Source organism: Cyclopterus lumpus, chromosome 9, assembly GCF_009769545.1.
Source record: "Cyclopterus lumpus isolate fCycLum1 chromosome 9, fCycLum1.pri, whole genome shotgun sequence".
In the NCBI taxonomy this organism is placed as follows: Eukaryota; Metazoa; Chordata; class Actinopteri; order Perciformes; family Cyclopteridae; genus Cyclopterus; species Cyclopterus lumpus.
In genome coordinates this window covers 12,227,335-12,245,306 of record NC_046974.1, presented here as the reverse complement: position 1 = coordinate 12,245,306, position 17,972 = coordinate 12,227,335, and the positions used below count along the sequence as shown (strand labels likewise).

The following is a 17,972-nucleotide window of genomic DNA, read 5'->3' as shown; positions in this document are numbered from 1 at the left end:
CAAAAGATGTTTGACCCTATTTTATTTGACCACTTATCTTATGGAAAAGGGCAGCATGTATTTTCAAATGTTGGTTTAGTATCAACAACTAATATTAATGAATTACTTTAAGAATCCCTTTTACTTATTTGTTAACATTTTTATAATTGCATTTGACTGAATTACCCGTAGGTGTGTATGTGAGCGTGAACATATGTCAGCCCTACGAGAGTTCGCGACCCTGAACCGGATAAGCAGTTAAAGATAACACAGTATCACAGGGCAGACACATACACACCTCCGGGCAATTTAGAGTCTGTAATTAACCTAAGCTGCATGTCTGGGGGAGGAAGCCACAGGCAGAACATGTAACCTCTATACAGAAGCCCCGTCCATCCCCGGAATCATTGCTTTTTTTATGGCATCCCACTATGGATTTTTCATTACATTTTATGGCATACTACACTATAATATATGTTGACATTTTAAAGCATACCATGCTCTTACTTTTTTTAATGACATATACAAGTATTTCTCATGGCATACTATTCTATAACATTTGTATGGCTTACTATAGTAAGACTTTTAATGGAATTCTCCATAATATTAGAATTATATACTGTGTGTATATAGTATTATTATCACTGACTTCGATGGCATTGAAATATATAATGCTCTTTATTATTTATTTATTTTTAGATGTGTAGGCTAAAAACAAGCTCCAAAGATATATATGGCAGACTGATAAAGATAATAAAATAATCATATTGTGTGAAGACAATCCACATAAAAAATAAGTTATTTGTTCATGTTTAAGGCTGAAAGCAATACTTATCTATGTGATGCATGATATCTTTATGATATATTAACATAACTCGCAAATAGGGGAAGAAAACAACTAAACAAACCTGTCAAGTGGAGAAAACAATGCCATGTTTTTGTATTTGTATATAATATATTTAGGATCTAGTCTCTGATCCTCCCCGCAGAAGGTGGCGGTAATGCGCCTAATACGCTGGTTGCCGACCGCTGTTAAAACCCCAAAAGAAGAAGAAAAAGTAAAGGAAGAAGAAGAAGAAATAATAAGCAAAGATGGCGGCGTTTCCGACATGGCTGTTTTTGTGAACTTTTGTACTTTGTTCCTTGGTGCACCGACATTCCTTTTCACTTAATATTAAAGTAGACACATTCCCGTTGTGCAGGACAGCAGCGCTGCCTGTCTCCTCGGGTGCGTCCTGGTGTCCGTTAACTGAGAGCGGGGAAGTAACGTTAAATAAGACGGCGGTGACATACGGCTCAGAAACAGAAATAACGTCACTTTAGCAGCTCCGACATGAAGGAGGGTTTGGCTCTGGTCCAGAGACTGAACGCACATCCGGACTCCCGGTGCTGGTTCGTCAGCTGGAGCCCAACCGGAACGCTGCTGGCCTCATGTGGGGGCGACAAGGCCATCCGGATATGGGGACGAGAGGGTGAGTTGAGTTGATAAAGATCTTATAGTTTCGAATTTTATTGATTACAACTAATACATCAAATTATTTATAGATTACATTATAGTAAAACAAACAGGAAAACGTTGGATGTACTGCCCCCTGGAATACTTGCAGAAATCCATTGCACATAAACGTTAAAGGAAGTAAAGTGAATGGCATTGCTCTTATGTTTATATTATTTAAGTTATTTAGAGGTACGCAACTTCTTAATAGTTTGCCATCACTCCCTCCGTTCCCCCACTTGGGGCTGATCAGAAAAGTCAAATTAAGATGAAGCTGATGTTATGTTTCTGTCATCCTCTTTTACTTAATAGTATTTTTCTTCTCTTCTATTAAAAGTAATACAAACTTTAAAAACTTCTTTAGTGACATTAATTTGTTATTTAGGGGATATAAATCAAATCTAATCTACATTTCTTGTCATTGGTACAGGTGATCATGTATCGCATTTGGCTAACTATCTGGAAAATGCAATAGAGAAACCATTTGTTAGATACAATGGGCTACTCTAGTACTTGGAAAAACCAAGGCACTTCATTACATCGATGCACAGATCCTGTAACCTGCGTTAGTATAAACAATATGACTTCTTGTTTGTAGGTGACTCTTGGATATGTAAGAGTGTGCTTCAGGATGGACACCAGCGCACTGTGAGGAAAGTGGCTTGGTCTCCCTGTGGGAATTATCTGGCCTCTGCCAGCTTCGATGCAACCACTTGTATTTGGAAAAAAAAGAACGATGGTTTTGAGGTTAGATGATATACATGTATTCTTCACATTGAATATGCTGTACCCTCGTAGGTTTTACCCAAAGTTTCCCCTTGTCTTCTAGAGTTTGACTGTGTTAGAAGGACATGAAAATGAGGTCAAGTGTGTGGCGTGGGCACCTTCAGGGAATCTGCTGGCAACATGTAGCCGAGACAAGAGTGTCTGGGTCTGGGAAGGTTTGTGTTAAACGACAGTTACGCACTTCGATGTCATGGCATGAAACGCAAACCTACTGATATGTGCCTCTTCGTATGTGTTCATAAATGATGACTTTCCCTTTGCGTTTGTTTGACAGTGGATGAAGAAGATGAGTACGAGTGTGTCACCGTTGTGAACTCTCACACACAAGACGTCAAGCATATTGTGTGGCACCCGACACAGGAGGTAGATTACCCTCTGCACCTGAAGGATTGCTCACCATGTTGCACCATTATCTCACTATGTTTTTGCCATATGTTTATATAGCTCCTCGCTTCAGCCAGCTACGACAACAACGTTTGTATTTACAAGGAAGAGGATGATGACTGGGAGTGTCGGGCCACCTTGCAAGGACACACATCCACAGTCTGGAGTTTGGCTTTTGATGCCAACGGACAGAGGCTGGCCTCCTGCAGCGACGACCGCACCGTAAAGATTTGGAAAGAGTTTCCCAGTGAAGGTGGACAAGGTGAGTTGTTGGTAGTACTAAACATTAATCTCGATATAAATCCTTTTTATAGTGGTTCATCCGATCAATGGCTCCACTAGACGTTATGTATATTTTATATTTCTTCAAACAAAGTACTTCGGCAGGAGAAGATCATATTAAGAAGAGAAGCGGCATACCATTGGAGACATAATTGATATCAGTCACATACTTGAGTTTAACACTCCACCGTTGTCGATTTTGACAAACTTAAAAATATCAGGCAGGTCTCAATATGTGCAGAGTGAGAGCTGCTGCAGTAGCTTTTGTCAGCTGTATGTTATTTTTGATGACTAAATCATCTGTTTAGAAAAAGTGTCTTCTCAATGTTTGTTCCTGCTCTGCTTGTTTAACAGGGGACTTGTCATGGAAGTGTGTTTGCACTCTGTCTGGGTATCATGGACGAACAGTGTATGATGTCTCCTGGTAAGACATCTCATTTATGTGGGCGTAATGCACTCTGAGCGGTTTGTACCCTCCGGTGTTGATCCGAGGATCCATTAAGATTAACTCATCACCACACATTCTCTACCAATCCATATTTTAGTGAGCATTTTGAGGGTAAACATACACAGCCTGTATTGTATAAGTGCAGAAGGTAAAAATCATGTCAACCGACACCAGTTAATTGATCCCAGCTCAATGTCATTTTCACAGTCTGCACGCACTGGTCATCTTGTTAGATCAAACTGAAAATGTTTATTCAGGTGTCGGCTGACAGGCGCCCTGGCGACTGCCTGTGGTGACGATGCAGTGCGAGTGTTCAAGGAGGATGAGACGGCCGATCCAGCCCAGCCGGTGTTCTCGCTGTCTGCTCAGGTGAAAGCTCACAGCCAGGATGTCAATTGTGTCGCCTGGAACCCAAAGGAGGCCGGACTACTGGCCGCCTGCAGCGATGACGGGGAAATCACCATCTGGAGGTTCCAGGAGGAAGACTGAACAGAACTGAAGACGTTTTCGCAAGCAACACTGGGAACTGTGCGGTCACCACACATCATATTGTTCATCCAACTATTACAGCTTTTCTAGATAGCTCACCAGGATTCAGCTTGATATTACGGTGTCTAAACTTAATGCATCACCATATATTTAGCTCTGTTAGTCTACGTATTTCTGTATAAGACCTGGCTTAAGAATTTCACATTACATGATGTTTATAAAAAATAAATTACATATAACCAATTGAGTGCTTTCTCTTTATTGCAAAAAAAACATTCCAAACAAACTAAAAACATTTAGACCAGTTCAAGAATTTGATTTAAAAGAAAAGTCAATATAACATGACAGCTTTGTACTTAAAGACCCAATCTGGCATCCGAGCGTAGCATCACTAACTTAATAGGGCAGACCATCTTGTTTAATCTAATGGTTTATCAAATGTCACTGAGACAAACTGAAAGTAGATCACCAAGTACAAAGATGAACAGACTTACACTAAGATCAGGGCTTCAGTGAGCATTTATGATTGACTATAAACCGATCCTGTACACTATGATTTTGGACTGGTGGACATCATTCAAGTGAGTTATAACAATAAAATGACTCATCTTCACAAGGGTTAAGTTGACACGCTTAGAGAAAATGACGGGCTGTACATCTACAGTTAAAATAAAAAAAAAAGATCCCTCATCAAAACCCAAATCAAGTTATTGATTAGTCTGAGTCACTGTCTCCATCACTGTCAGCCTCCTTCACATCTGCGCTGAACTTGTACTCCTGATCACAGCCCATGTATGCATCACTCATGAAGTACAGGGTGTAGTTATGAACGCCCATCGCTGGTGCAACAAAGTCCAGCTTAACCTGCGGAGGACAAGACAAACAAAATGAGGACCCTGCTGGCTGAAAGGGCACAGAATACTGGTACACGCCCATTCAGAGTGTTTAACTTGTGGTGCTGCTGATGTTTAGATATAAAAGAATATTGTAACTATTCTAACTACTTGCAGCCAGAAACTTCACAATTGAACACAAATATGGACCGCAACTGTGTACTTCTACTTCAGAGTGACACTACATTTACCCGACGGAGAAGTGTTACTAGTTACATTGCAGATTCAGATATAATAATTAAAAAAAAAAAGATATGCTGCTGGTAAAATCATACATAACATTTTAAACTCATCTGAGGGACTCACAGGGACCAATATATGTCCACCCAGCTTAGTGGAGATATGTTGTCGACCACAACGTTAGTGTTCTAAATTGGTTTAGCAAACTAATGCACAATTTGAGTTCCCGTTGGCTATCTATTCGTGCTTGTTGACTCCGGAGACATGAAGACATGTTTGGCCGTAACGTTATCCAAACTCCAGGTTTAGCAGACGATAGTCGGCACCCAGCTGCCAAAGTGAACTGCTGTAAATGAGCCAGCTGCTGTCTGCCCGATGTAGACATGTGCACTGTTTGCTTGTTTATTAATATTGAACTTGGCGTGTGTATACATTGCACACAATGCGATACCCAGCAATACACCCAAGTGTTAAGTAGATATGATGAAATATGGAAAGAACCCACGGGCAGAGCGAGACTCTCACTGACCTTTGCTTTCTGCTGGAGAGTCAGCCTCTTGATGGAGATAAGGCTGTTAGACTTGGGGTCACCGATCACCACCCACCAGCCCTCCTCACGTTTCTGGAACAATTACACATATTTTGAAAAAAGTCATTACATGTCCAGGGAAATAAATATGCAAGACATTCTGGGACATATGGCATTTATTTACCTGTGGGAAGAGCGGTGCGATGACGGGTCCAGTCACCTCCTCCTCTCTCTCCAGCTGAACTTGAACCAGAACTGGACTGCCACTGTGAAGAAACATACGTCAACATTTACCAAAAGAAATAACGTGATGAAATATGAGCAGCCTTTAACAAACATTAGGATTTCTTCCATGGCAGCAGGACTATGTATTCATTCAGTCATTGCTGTAAACAATGCAGCTGACAGAATCCATACATACCTCTTGATATTGTCCTTTTCTGCTACTTCATAGGACAGCTCTATGTTGGGGTAGCGGTTAGAGAAGCGAGCAACGTCGGCCATCTGGGCGTCTGAAAGCTGCAGTAAAGCAGTTCTGTCTTCATCCTCCATCTCCATGATGTCAAAGATACTCTCCACACCCTGAAAAAAAAAAAAAAGAGTAGGGATAAGATGGTCGGTTTCATGCATATGGGATATATGGACCCCAGGAAGATTAGCGGCTGCTAATGGGGATTCAGCTAATAAACAAATAAGTGTACACTCTTATTGAAGAAAGAGTTATGATTAATTATAACAAGAGAACACTGGTGTACCTTATCTGTACAGCGCTTAATGTGCTCCGAGGTGAAGAAGGGCAGCTGCTTGAGGTATGAGTCCTTGGACCACATGGCCTGAGTGACCATCTGGGCCAGCTCCATAGCTGCCAGTGCAGGACTCAGCCAGCCATTACTGGACAGCACATCAACACAGGCCTGGATCAGACGAACCGCCTGCAAACACAACACCCGGGTTAAATATATGCACAGGAATACAATCCTGAAATGTACCAGTTTCCTCCCACTCAGGATCACAATCTCCATGACACTGTACCTTGCTCAGGATATCCTCTGTGTCCGACTGCAGCTCAGCACTCAGCTGCATCCTGGAGAGGTGGGCTTGCAGCAGCAGGTTGGTCTTCACGTGGGGATCGTTGAACTTGGGGTTGTTCAGTTTGTGGGGCACTTTCTGTGCCAACTGAAAGACAAAAGAAAGTTGTCGTAACACAAACATACTTGGTAGAGAAGTATTTATGTTACCGAGATGGGCTGAAAATGTCAATTATATCTATATATATATATATATATATATATATATATATATATATATTCTGTTCCGTTTACCTGTCGGAGAATTGCATCCTCGTGATGTCTAATGGGAATGTTCTTGTATTCGGCAGCGTTGGAAATGATCTCAATTAATCCACGGATCTTTGTCTTGGCATTCAGGGACATGCTGAACAACTCTGCCAAACACAACCACACAACAAGTCAGCTATGTGTTCATTCAATCCATTTTAAAAAACACAAAAGGATCTTTGACACAACAGATTTTCAGCGTGGCACAAACCGATGGTGGTGTAGTTGATGTAGTAGTAGGCAGCGATCATGCCCAAATTGAGCGGTGCTACATCCATTTCATCCTCTATGCTGATGCACTTGGACTGCTCCAGGTCATGTAGCGTGTGTTCCACCAGCTCCGATAGGTGGTCTGACAGGTGACGATGTGACATGCCTGACAAAGTAAGCACACAACTTGACACTTGTTCCCAGCATTTTATCCAGGAAACAAAACTCAATATTTATTCCTCATTTCAAAACATTTGTTTGTTTCTTCAACCCGACAGGATGACTCACCTTGCAGGTTGTAGTAGTTGGGGTTCTGGGTCATCCGGCGGTAGAGGAATGTCCAAGTCAGGTAGTCCACAGCATCCTGCTTGTTCTCCACAGTCTTGGTTACAATCTCGGCGTTGAAGTGGTCATGGAGGCAGTGGTCCAAATGAGACTCTACTGGCAGCGGCTCATACAGGAACTTCTTGAAGAAGTCCTAACAAGAAAAGAAAAAGAAACCATTTGGTCAGGTCTCACTGTCATAGAGTTGACAAGTGACTGTTTTTTTTCTGACCAAGACAGAAACGACAGGATCTCTCTACCTTCTTAGAGCCCTGACACATGATAACACAGCGTCCCTCATCATCAAGCATTGGTCTGTTGGCCTTGCCCACCATCTGGAGGACATCGTATATAGGATAATCCACATAGCTAAGAGAAAGAGGGAAAACAGAAACAGAATGTCAATAACACAATACATATTATGCATGGTACACACCTTTATGAGAGCGTCGACTAGTGGGAGCCTTACGCATGGATTTTGCCATTGTAGTACTGGGTGTCCATGACAATGACGAGGTGTGCTGAGATGTTGATGCCCCAGCAGAGTGAACGAGAGGACACCACCACTTGAACGGCACCTGTAAAAACAAAAGAGAAAAGAACGAGATACCAATCAAAATTATTTAGGCTTAAAAATATATAGACCAAGCGGAAAGTGAAGAGTGACTCATACCTGAGTTGAAGAGCTGCTCCACTATTCTGCGTTCGGTTGCAGACAGGCCCTCGTGCAGGTAGCCCACGCCGTTGGCCAGTGTCTCTTTAAGAGTCGAGTCATTTATTTTCTCCAGGAATGGAGCAAGGTCTTTCTCAGTGCAATGCAAGAACCTATAAAGAGACAAACATTTGTTCTTTGTCCAAAGTGTCGAGGTGTAATGAAGACATTCGCACAATCAGTCCATTCATCCCATTTACAGGCATGATCTCATTGGAGGGACTGACCTCTGAGGAACCACGTCAGCAGCACAGAAAGTGAGGATGTCGATGGCTGTGAGACGAGTCTGTCTTCGGGAAGGGACGAACACTACGGCTGGTTTGGAGGGAGAATGCCTCATGATGGCGTGGTATACCGGCTTAGCCATAGACAGCAGGCGAGTCTGAGTGTGACTCACATTGAAGCCCTAAAACAGACCAGAAAAGTTAACAGCAAATCAGGAACCTGAAAGGAATTTATGCCTTATTGGCTGGCTGTACATTTGTGGACAATATACCTTTTTTTTGTTGACTAGCACACAATTTACAAACCTGGATGTGCAGCTCCAGGGGCACAGGTCTGACGTTGGGGTGGAAGTTGAATGTGGCTGTGGTGCTGCAGCCCAGCCAGTGGGCCACATCTTTGGCGTTTGACAAAGATGAGCTGAGGGCCACGATACGGATGGGGCGCTCAATCTGAGAGGAGATGTACCTCATCCTGGAGCAGATGACCTCCAACACAGGCTAATGAAAAGAACCACGGGAAGTTAACATGATGAACAGTCTTCAAATGAATAGTGCTGTGCACGCCTGGTACGTATGACACGTGTTATGTTCTTACTCCATTTTCTCCTCCGATGAGGTGTGTCTCATCCACAATGAAAAGGCTGACGTTCTGGACGTTCTTCCTCTGTTTCCAGCGGCGAGACAGGATGTCCCATTTGTCAGGGGTACTGACAATAATGTCACCTTTTCCCAAGAGCTTCAGATCTGTGCTGGTTTCTCCTGTCAGCAGCACCACTTTTTTGTTCAGGATGTCCTGGAACTTCTGGTGCCAATCGACAAACACCTGAGTGACAGGAATTTACATAATTGTTTATTACAATGGATGGAAAAATTAAGCAATGCTAGTTTTGATAGAAAGCTCACATAAGATCCACATTATTTCATACCTGTTCAGCCAGTGCTTCCATTGGAGTGATGTAGACGCAGCGACCTTCTGCGTTGTGCAACAGCATCCTCAGAATAGCAAACTCTGCACAGATGGTCTTTCCACTGCCAGTGGGAGCTCCAACAAACACATTGTCATCACTGTTGTACACAGCGTTGAATACTGGAGGAACAGAAACAATACAACTTCAGTCAAGAAAACAATGTGATATGGACAGAGAGCCTCGGAGCACTCCTTCACCTGAAGAACCACAAATACAGAGTACAGGACGGTGTTCGGCACCTTGTGTCTGAATGGGGTTGAAGAAGGGGAATTTGTTCTGGTAGAGAGCCTCAAAGGCAGAGTTCCTGAGAGCGGTGACGGGCAGCGGCTGCAGGTCCAGCAGCTCAGTAGGTGGGGGGTATTTCTCTGGTAAGATCAAATGACGGAAGGACACTGGGAGCTGAGTCTCACAGGCTGAAAAGAGATGACAAAATAAAGCAGTTAGTATGTTAGAAATGCTAACATTGCATTGCTCTGCGAATTCTATAAACGCATGTTTTAAGGAAGAACTTACAGAGCCATCTGTCTGAGACCACGCGGATGAAGTACTGTGGAGGCAGAGGCTCGAACACAGGGACAAAGAAAGTCACTAGGTGTTCGTCCTGGGCGTACTTGGCTTTGAGCAGGAAGTACTCGTGGTGGAGGATGACCTCACTGTCCACATCTTCAACCAGGATCCAGAAAGCCTCAGATGATCCATGAATCTAAGCAGAAAAGTTAAGTGAGTTGGGAGGCTAAGATGCAGTTTAGTACATGCAGCACATCGCGGGACTACGGTCTGACCTTGTCATCCCACTGGAAGTCGGGAGTGATGGTGAGCTCCACTTTCAGTGTAGAACGGGTTATGGGCTGCAGATGGACAGCCAGGTCCAGTTTGGGGAACTGGTGGACGAATTTGTGGATGGTCTTCCCCATTTTTGGCATTCGGATCAGTTCACCTGAAAAATGTAATGCATGACTTGTAATGACTTTCCATGCTAAGGAGGGAATTCAGTGAGCATGTTGTGGGGGAAGAAAACTTACCAATCTCATTGTGGTTGAGGTCATAGAGACGCTCAAAGGGGAAGTTCTTCTTCTCTATCTTCTTGATCACTTCCTCTGGCAGTTTCTTGAATTGTCGCAGTGGAGACATCGACTGCCACCTGTGGAGAACAGGGAAACAGAATATCAGCCTCTGCAAACAAAATACAGCACCAAGCCTATTTTGGAAAGGAAAGAGTGATACTTACATTCTCTTGTCAATCATCTTGCAAAGGTTCATTGTCTTGTCTGTCAGTTGAGCCCAGCCCCTGTTGAGAACAATCTCAAATATGGCCCGCATTAACCTTCCAGCACTCTGCAAGGAAAGAAATATAATTTAATCTATTGACAACTTCATTTCAAGAACAAAAACATGTATTTTGTTACAAATATGTACAGAGAGAGAGCTATATATATCTCCTTTTAAAAGAATTGGATTGTGGCGTACCTGTGTAACATACACCATGTCGGCCATGAGGGCAAAGCCTTCCAGTTTGAGTTGAGAGATGTACGCCTGGAGCAGCACATTGATCTGAAAGGATAAGACACAAAATACAAGGAAACTGCTTTAATTAATCATGCATAGTATCTGCACGCAAAAAAAACAAAAAACAACCATGACCATCACTTTGAACTAATCTAACATAAGAGTTGCCTTTATGTTGAATAGACGAATGTTAACTTGTCTGGAGATGGGTGTGAAAAAGACATTTTACATGTCCTCTGAAATCAACCACACTGAACTACATTGTTAGCACTTACTATTTTGGTAAACGGTTATATGTATATACAAACTGAACACGTATTATGAATGCTACCTTAGCGCTGGGCTCCTCAATGCTTTCCTTGACAGGAATGGGAACTCTTTCCAGCAGTTTCTGAAGTTCCAACTTCTCCTCCTGAGAGACACAGCAACATGGCAGCATTTCAATTGTGCACGTTGAATGGAGTTTTGTTGAAGGTTATAACTGAATAACAATGAGTGACAACCATACCTCTCTCACAGTGATGTTCCTGAACTCTGAGGATAGTGAAAATACTCTGAAGAGCTCAATCTCACTGAGAGTGGGCTTCAGCAGCTGGTTGTAAGTTTGAATGGAGTCATGAGTGATGTAGAAGTGACTGGCAATGCGTCCAAGGTCTGTAACCTGCAGGCAAAATGCAACCATTAAAACTGGGACGTCAAACTCATCACTAACTTAACAGCATCGGCATTAATAAGATGACCACTGATAGATGTGCTTACCTGGAAGCTGCCAGTCCTCTTGTCATATTTAACAAGACTGTTCTTGTCCAGAACATTGGCTGCTGTGTGCACCAGGTCCATCCTGCGTCTCTCCAGCAGGGGATCTGAACTCCGGTCATCGTGAGAGACACCATACAGGGTGGGGTTACGCAGCATGCGCACATACAAGTAGGTGTAACCGAGCCAGTTCACAGCATCCTGACACAACAACAATATGAGAAGTTATAGAAATTGTAAAATAAATTGAATATTTGATCAGCTCCCTGTGCACCTGATGATGCACCTTCATGGGCCACTAACCTTCACAGTCTGCACATTGCCCAGTACTATCTCAGCATTGAGCATGTCAGGCAGCTTGCACACCATCTGACTCTCTATGGGGAGCTGCTGGTTGAGCAGGGACAGATAGTACTGCAGCTCTCCATGGGACGTGATAAGGATTCCCTCTCCCTTGGTGTCGTACTGGGGCCGGCCAGCTCGACCAAGCATCTGAAATAAGACATCATTAGTTGAGTTATAACAGTTAGTGAGATGTATGAAACCCTCTGTCCTGCAGTTTAGTAACCAACACAGACTCACCTGCAAAATGTCCAGGGCTCCGAGTTCAGTCCACCTGCCTTTCTCTGGGCTGTACACCTGAGTACCTTTGATGATGACAGTGTGTGCAGGCAGGTTGACACCCCAAGCCAGAGTAGCTGTGGACACCAGGACCTGGATGTGTCGATCAGCAAACAGATCCTCTACCAGCGTACGATCAACTCTGGTCATACCAGCGTGATGGATAGCAAAGCCATAGGGCAGCAAATCCTTCAGTTCGAGGTTCTAGATTTAAAAAAATAAAAAAGTCTACGTCAAACAGGGTTCTGAACAAGCGCTAAAAACCTTTTGAATTTGGTCAACCATCTAATTTTGCTGCAGTGAAGTCTCCAGTTAGAGGCATTAGCTCACCTTGCACTGCTCAGCCTCAGTTCTCAACACTTCAGTAGATGCTGAACCCTCTCTGAGGAAAAGACCCAGTGTGTCCTTCTCCAAACACATGTCTCTTATGGCCCTTGCCGTCTTTCCCGTCTCCTTCCGGGAGTGGACAAATACCAGCACCTGATGGACAAATAAATGTGAGGAGCCTCTCTAATCTTGTAACACCTTGTTGATCAGTGCTGGTTCAGCATTCATGCATGTCATTTTAGAATATTCTTCCTGTGGGAAAAAAAAGACAGGACATACCTGGTTCTTTCCAGCATGCTCCATGATCTTTTCATAGACAATCTCATTCATGATCTGGAAACGCTTGATGGCCTTCTTCTCTGTGATGCCGACATAAGTCTGCTCAAGGGGCACAGGGCGGAAACTACAGAGAAAAGGATCTAGGTTATTGTAGATGAATATGCAAAAAGTGCCAACAAGAAAACACATGTAACTGTAAAGAAAAGTGTCCTTCTCCAAATGCATGCGATTGGTCATCCTCCAAACGACCTACCTGTTGTCAAAGTAGAAGAGTCCCTTGGCAGGATCTACACGCAGGCAGGTAGCCACATCTTCATAGTTAGGCAGAGTGGCACTAAGGCCCAGCAGACGCACATCCTCCTGGGTCAGCTCCACATTGCGGATGGTTCTTGCCACCAGAGATTCCAACACGGGTCCACGGTCATCGTGCAGGAGGTGGATTTCATCCTGCACATGAGTTTTACGTCAAGACATTTACTATACTAGGCATGTTTAACGACAGAAACTTTCATCAACATATTAACAGCACTTACAATGATAATGAGCCGCACTAGCTGGGTGTAGGTTCGATCTCCACCTTTACGGGTGATGATGTCCCATTTCTCAGGGGTGCAGACGATGATTTGAGTGGCGTTAATCTCCTCTTTACAGAGTTGGTGGTCTCCCGTCAGCTCAGACACTGTGATGCCGTAACTTGCCAAGCGCTGTGAAAAGTGAGAATTATAAAATCACATCCACAGAAATTAATTGATTTAATGTATACAAATCCCTGCAGGACAGAGGTGGGGCTCACCTTACTGAAACTTCCCACCATCTCCTGTACTAGTGAGCGCATGGGTGCAATGTAGATGATTTTGAAGTCGTCCACATTGATGGTTCCATCCAGGTTTATATGCTTTCCAATTTCTCTCAGCATTGCCATTAAAGCAACATTGGTCTTACCAGCTCCCTGTGTGCACAAATAATACATAAGAGATAATAAATACACTTTGGGAAAACCTGTCACATTGCTTTTGGCTTTAACCAAGTTAACTTACCGTAGGCGCACACACTAGCAGGTTTTCATCCGTCTCCAAGGCTGTCTTGTACATTTTGCTCTGGATGCGGTTCAGGGTTTTGAAACCTTCAAATCCAGCCTGTGCATACTTAGGCAACTTCTCAATGGGCACAAGCACCTGATGACAAAATAATATGCTGAATGAATGCCATGAACACATCTATACACTACTCGTCACTGAAAGTGTTGCATTAGTTGCTGCATAGCTGGACACATAGTAATGACAACTTTTCCGCAATGAGACATAACCAACAAACCTCATCATCAGCAAAGGGCTTGGGTTTGAGGGCAGGCACGTGAACTTCCTCATAACCTTTGCGCTGTTTACGAAATGAGCCGTCTGGCAGTTGGCAGCGCTTGTTGGCCATGAAATGGCTCCCCTGGGTGAAGGCCAGGTCATCAAGGTCGAGCAACTGTCGAGAGGCCATTGACTGTAGGATTAGAACAAGAAGAACATGTCAACTTTTGTAAATATACCTATGCCAGCATCTCTGATACTACCCCAATGGAGTAATCTTGGGTTTGCTTATAGTGACATCACAAGTAGGTTGATATATGAACCCAAATATTATTTACCTCTCCATGGTCAATGTCCATTGCTTCCAAGTCATCAACGCGAGACTTCCTCACCCTCTCCCTGCGAGATCGCTCCTCCTAAGAACACAAAAACCCATGAACAACTGATGGAACACACTAAACTATAAGATAATTTTATAAGCAAGAAGTCTTACCCGAATAATATCCTCCTTCTCTGTCTCTTGCAGCTGGTAAAGGATCTTTGAGAGCTCCTGATCAGACTCCATCTTTCCAATGATCCGCTCCTTTTCTGCCTCACTCTGAGCACTTGCCAGCATGGTACAATACTGAACTGTTTGTCAGAGAAAAGAGTGATTTACTTTTTTTTTTTAAAAGGCACAAGATCTAATCATTTTAAACATAGCTCTTCACCACTGACTTACTCATGCGGCGATGCTGACGCAGGATTTTGATGAAATCAAAGGTGTTGAAGCCCAGCAGCAACACCAGCTGGTTCTCACATTCTCGATCATCGCTGGCAGTCTGTGGAATACAGAGACAAAATGGATGAGAGTCTGAAGAATATACCACTGTATGGGTCAAATAAATAGCTCACAACAGACATTAGATACCTTGAGGATTTCTAAAACTTCATCAGCTTTCTTTTGAGAGACAATGGCATCATCATAGAAACGGCTGAGCTGACGCTGGAGCCAGAAGGCATCGATGTCTCGAGGATGTAGATCTTTTTTCTTTGCCGTCATCACATCGCCTGTGGCACCAAGCTAAGTGACAAGTAATTTATTAACTTTCAGTGCGGTGTTGTGTGTAAAAAAAAAAAGGGGGAAAAAAAGGTACAACTATCTTTGTAAATATTGATTAAGAAGTTGCACTTACGTTCGCTGAAAGAGCGCATCCCACGCCTGCCTCCTCTCCTTCACTGTCTTCATCCGAGTGTTCGTCTCGAACCTCTCCAAACTGGTCTTCATCCCCCTCCTAAATAATTAGTAAAAGAAAAACCTATGACAATCTACCTTCAACTCAGAACTAGCAGCTACAAATCAGGAATAACTTATGAATCTTAATGATAAGGCAAAAAGCCCTCACCTCCTCATCAGATTCAAACTGGACATTCACACCATAGGTTTCATCAATATTGTCATCTGTAAAGGTAAAATATAGTCTACAATCACAATAATATGTACATGGAAAAACTAAACATGACTTACTGACATCATTAACTTATTAATAACTATGTTGAAAGTCATTTCCGATGTAATTACCCATATTCTGTAAGTCCTTGTCGCCTCCGTAGTCGGAGATCTTCTTGCCCAAATTAACCAACACATGGTAGCGAGTGTCCTCAGCAGGTCCAAGAAGCTGCTCTACTTCACGCCGCCTTTCCTTGTCCCTCATTTTATCATTCTTCAACACTGCCAGTACTTCATCCGCTGCTCCACACAGAATATCACGCGGCTACAAGAAGACATAATAACGAGGTGAATTAAAGCTTCAGGAGCTGGTTGCTGATAAAACACACAAGCTGACATTTAAACAGGTGTTTTAGAGTTTACCGACCTGATCTCCCAAAGCAGCATGGATGAAGCTAAGCAACACTTCATAGGTCTCTCTGGTTTCTTTGGTTTTGGGCTTATACACAATGCCCACCATTTCATCAATGCCTTCAGACAGAAGAGTAAAACCCTTCATTTTCTTGATGTCGTGTCTGTCCTCATCTCTTTTTCGCCTCCTGTATAGACGGAACAAGACAAAATAAAAGGAGTTAAGAGTATTGTCACTTAGCTATAACATGACTGAGGTGTATTATGAGAATCATACATTAAGTTCTTTAGCCATTTGTGCCAAATATATTCCAAACCACAGCAGATAGATTTTCCTACCAAGGCAACCATTCATTTCAGTACCAAGCAGACCCTTTAAACAAGTTTGTGGGGATAATTCATCACGGAAATTATTTTCGTCAACTTTATTTTGATCTGTTCCATGTCATGATCGTAAGAGAGCCACTTAAACTGCTTATTGTTTTGAAACTAGTCCTCTGTCTGATGTAGTCATGAACTGGTGAGAATATCTATGATTTTATTGGTTGACAAATCATCATCATTAATTATTCTTCAACTGGCCTTTTTAATTATTGAAAATGTAACTTATTTTTTAATTCAGTAAGTTGTTTTGACTTTGCAAAGTTGTTGACAGCACGTACTTGTCTCGTCTCTCCTCCAGCTTCTGCGGTTTGGTCCTCTGAGCCTTGTCGCCCATCTTGGTCCCCTCCAGCTTCCCCACCAGGGACAGCACCTCTCCGTTGGGCTCATCTCTCCGTGTGCGGTCGATCAGGGAGCGATCGGCTTGTAACACCAAGTTTGAGTTCTAGCAGGTCGATACAAACACAAGTAACGTAAAAGGTAAAGACGACCAGCAGCGAACTACGTCTGCACAGCATCGGCTAAGCTAAATGCTAATTAGCAGAATTGCTAGCTAAACACGTAGCAGCCTGCATTTAAAACATTTAGCTTTTTCTTTTAAAAACACATTACTATCATAACATCATACTATCAGAGCCACACCACTTCCACAATGTTATCTTGAATGACTTTCTTTTCAAACACACTCACCGCTTTGTACTCGTACTGCAAGCTACGGGCAGTAACGTCCGCCATACTGCGAGTTTGGTCTTTAAACTTTTACTGCACTTTAACTAAATGTGAACCAGCCCGCTGACTCAGTACATCCAGAGCTGACTTCACTCTGTCCAGTTATGCAGAAGCAGGGATCATCGTGTTTGGATTTACAGCGTGAGACGGTTTCCAAAATGTCCGGTTCCACACAAGTAAATGCGTCTCTCGTACGTCACAAAAGCGGTTGTACTAGCACGAGCGCACGAGCGCACAACAAGGCGCCAGTTTCCGTTTCCGGTGGCAAAGGTTAAAGCTGGTGCTAAGAGTAAATACAAAGAGCGCCCCCGGCAGGCTGAGTTTATCTCATCCACAATAGAGTGTTTTACAGAATACACAATTCAACTTGGTTTCTCAAACACATTGATTAATTATCACCCACTCACATCAAATGAAAGCAGTGATTGTGTGTTATCATTCAATTCAATTATTGCTAATTGGTTGTCCTATAATCCCTCAATGTGTGGCTTTTGATTCCTGGCTAAATCCAGTTTTGTTTTTAATTAGAAAGATAAGGCTCAGAGCCCCCAATAATCAACTCTATCAGTACAACTGCATTGTGAATGGTGGTCCCAGCTGCATTCGCTGTGATACCACAGTACAAGTTCAGTATTTATAAAAGTCTACCCATTTATTCATTTATTTTTAGTTATTTTCTGAAGTATGCTGGCTAATTTAGATGTCAACATATCTGGTTGCTCCAAACATTAAAAGGGATATTCTAATATTTAAGGTACATGGGCCACACTCACAGCTTTCACACCCAGATGGCAGCATAGAGAGTGTTTTGGAGTCCAATGCCTTGCTCAAGGATACTTTGTCTTGTGAACAGGAAGAGTCAGTGATCAAACCATCAATCCTATAAATTGAGGGACGACCCATTTCAACATCTGAGTAACAACAGTACAAATACATGTACAAATACTTCCTGGGTATTGTGAAAGTTCATTATGTGTGGACGTTGAAGGGATTTAACA

At 42.9% G+C, this 17,972-nt stretch overlaps 2 protein-coding genes across 2 annotated transcripts; one reads left to right on the top strand and one right to left on the bottom strand.

Moving 5' to 3' along the window:
* Positions 1–1,019: 1,019 nt before the first annotated feature.
* On the top strand, positions 1,020–4,106 carry ciao1 (cytosolic iron-sulfur assembly component 1). The gene is made up of 7 exons (XM_034540946.1): positions 1,020–1,451; positions 2,073–2,221; positions 2,304–2,415; positions 2,535–2,623; positions 2,705–2,906; positions 3,281–3,350; positions 3,632–4,106. The coding sequence occupies exons 1-7, from the start codon at positions 1,313–1,315 to the stop codon at positions 3,861–3,863; spliced, it is 993 nt and encodes a 330-aa protein (XP_034396837.1). The 5' UTR covers positions 1,020–1,312; the 3' UTR covers positions 3,864–4,106.
* snrnp200 (small nuclear ribonucleoprotein 200 (U5)) lies at positions 4,107–17,200 on the bottom strand. Its single transcript, XM_034540945.1, has 44 exons — positions 16,936–17,200; positions 16,527–16,690; positions 15,881–16,052; positions 15,586–15,778; positions 15,410–15,465; positions 15,200–15,298; positions 14,935–15,087; positions 14,746–14,845; positions 14,518–14,654; positions 14,363–14,440; positions 14,044–14,217; positions 13,767–13,904; positions 13,523–13,678; positions 13,263–13,433; positions 12,983–13,176; positions 12,730–12,853; positions 12,454–12,603; positions 12,085–12,327; positions 11,806–11,994; positions 11,506–11,703; positions 11,255–11,407; positions 11,078–11,158; positions 10,708–10,791; positions 10,469–10,575; positions 10,263–10,381; positions 10,023–10,177; positions 9,754–9,943; positions 9,480–9,653; positions 9,199–9,359; positions 8,868–9,095; positions 8,579–8,770; positions 8,276–8,454; positions 8,010–8,161; positions 7,806–7,914; positions 7,597–7,705; positions 7,301–7,490; positions 7,014–7,178; positions 6,788–6,909; positions 6,498–6,641; positions 6,221–6,397; positions 5,887–6,047; positions 5,650–5,731; positions 5,466–5,558; positions 4,107–4,727 (listed from the first exon to the last, which is right to left on the bottom strand). Exons 1-44 carry the CDS (start codon positions 16,978–16,980, stop codon positions 4,578–4,580), a joined length of 6,411 nt encoding a protein of 2,136 aa, XP_034396836.1. The 5' UTR covers positions 16,981–17,200; the 3' UTR covers positions 4,107–4,577.
* Positions 17,201–17,972: the final 772 nt, after the last annotated feature.

Excerpts from the sequence above, each read along its gene's own strand:
- ciao1 (XM_034540946.1), top strand. The coding sequence starts at position 1,313 with ATGAAGGAGGGTTTGGCTCTGGTCCAGAGACTGAACGCACATCCGGAC. Across the intron at positions 2,416-2,534 it reads GAGTGTCTGGGTCTGGGAAG|TGGATGAAGAAGATGAGTAC; the intron begins GTTTGTGTTAAA and ends TTTGTTTGACAG. Across the intron at positions 2,907-3,280 it reads TCCCAGTGAAGGTGGACAAG|GGGACTTGTCATGGAAGTGT; the intron begins GTGAGTTGTTGG and ends CTTGTTTAACAG.
- snrnp200 (XM_034540945.1), bottom strand. The coding sequence starts at position 16,980 with ATGGCGGACGTTACTGCCCGTAGCTTGCAGTACGAGTACAAAGCG. Across the intron at positions 12,604-12,729 it reads AGCATGCTGGAAAGAACCAG|GTGCTGGTATTTGTCCACTC; the intron begins GTATGTCCTGTC and ends TTTGTCCATCAG. Across the intron at positions 8,771-8,867 it reads TCATCGGAGGAGAAAATGGA|CCTGTGTTGGAGGTCATCTG; the intron begins GTAAGAACATAA and ends TCTTTTCATTAG.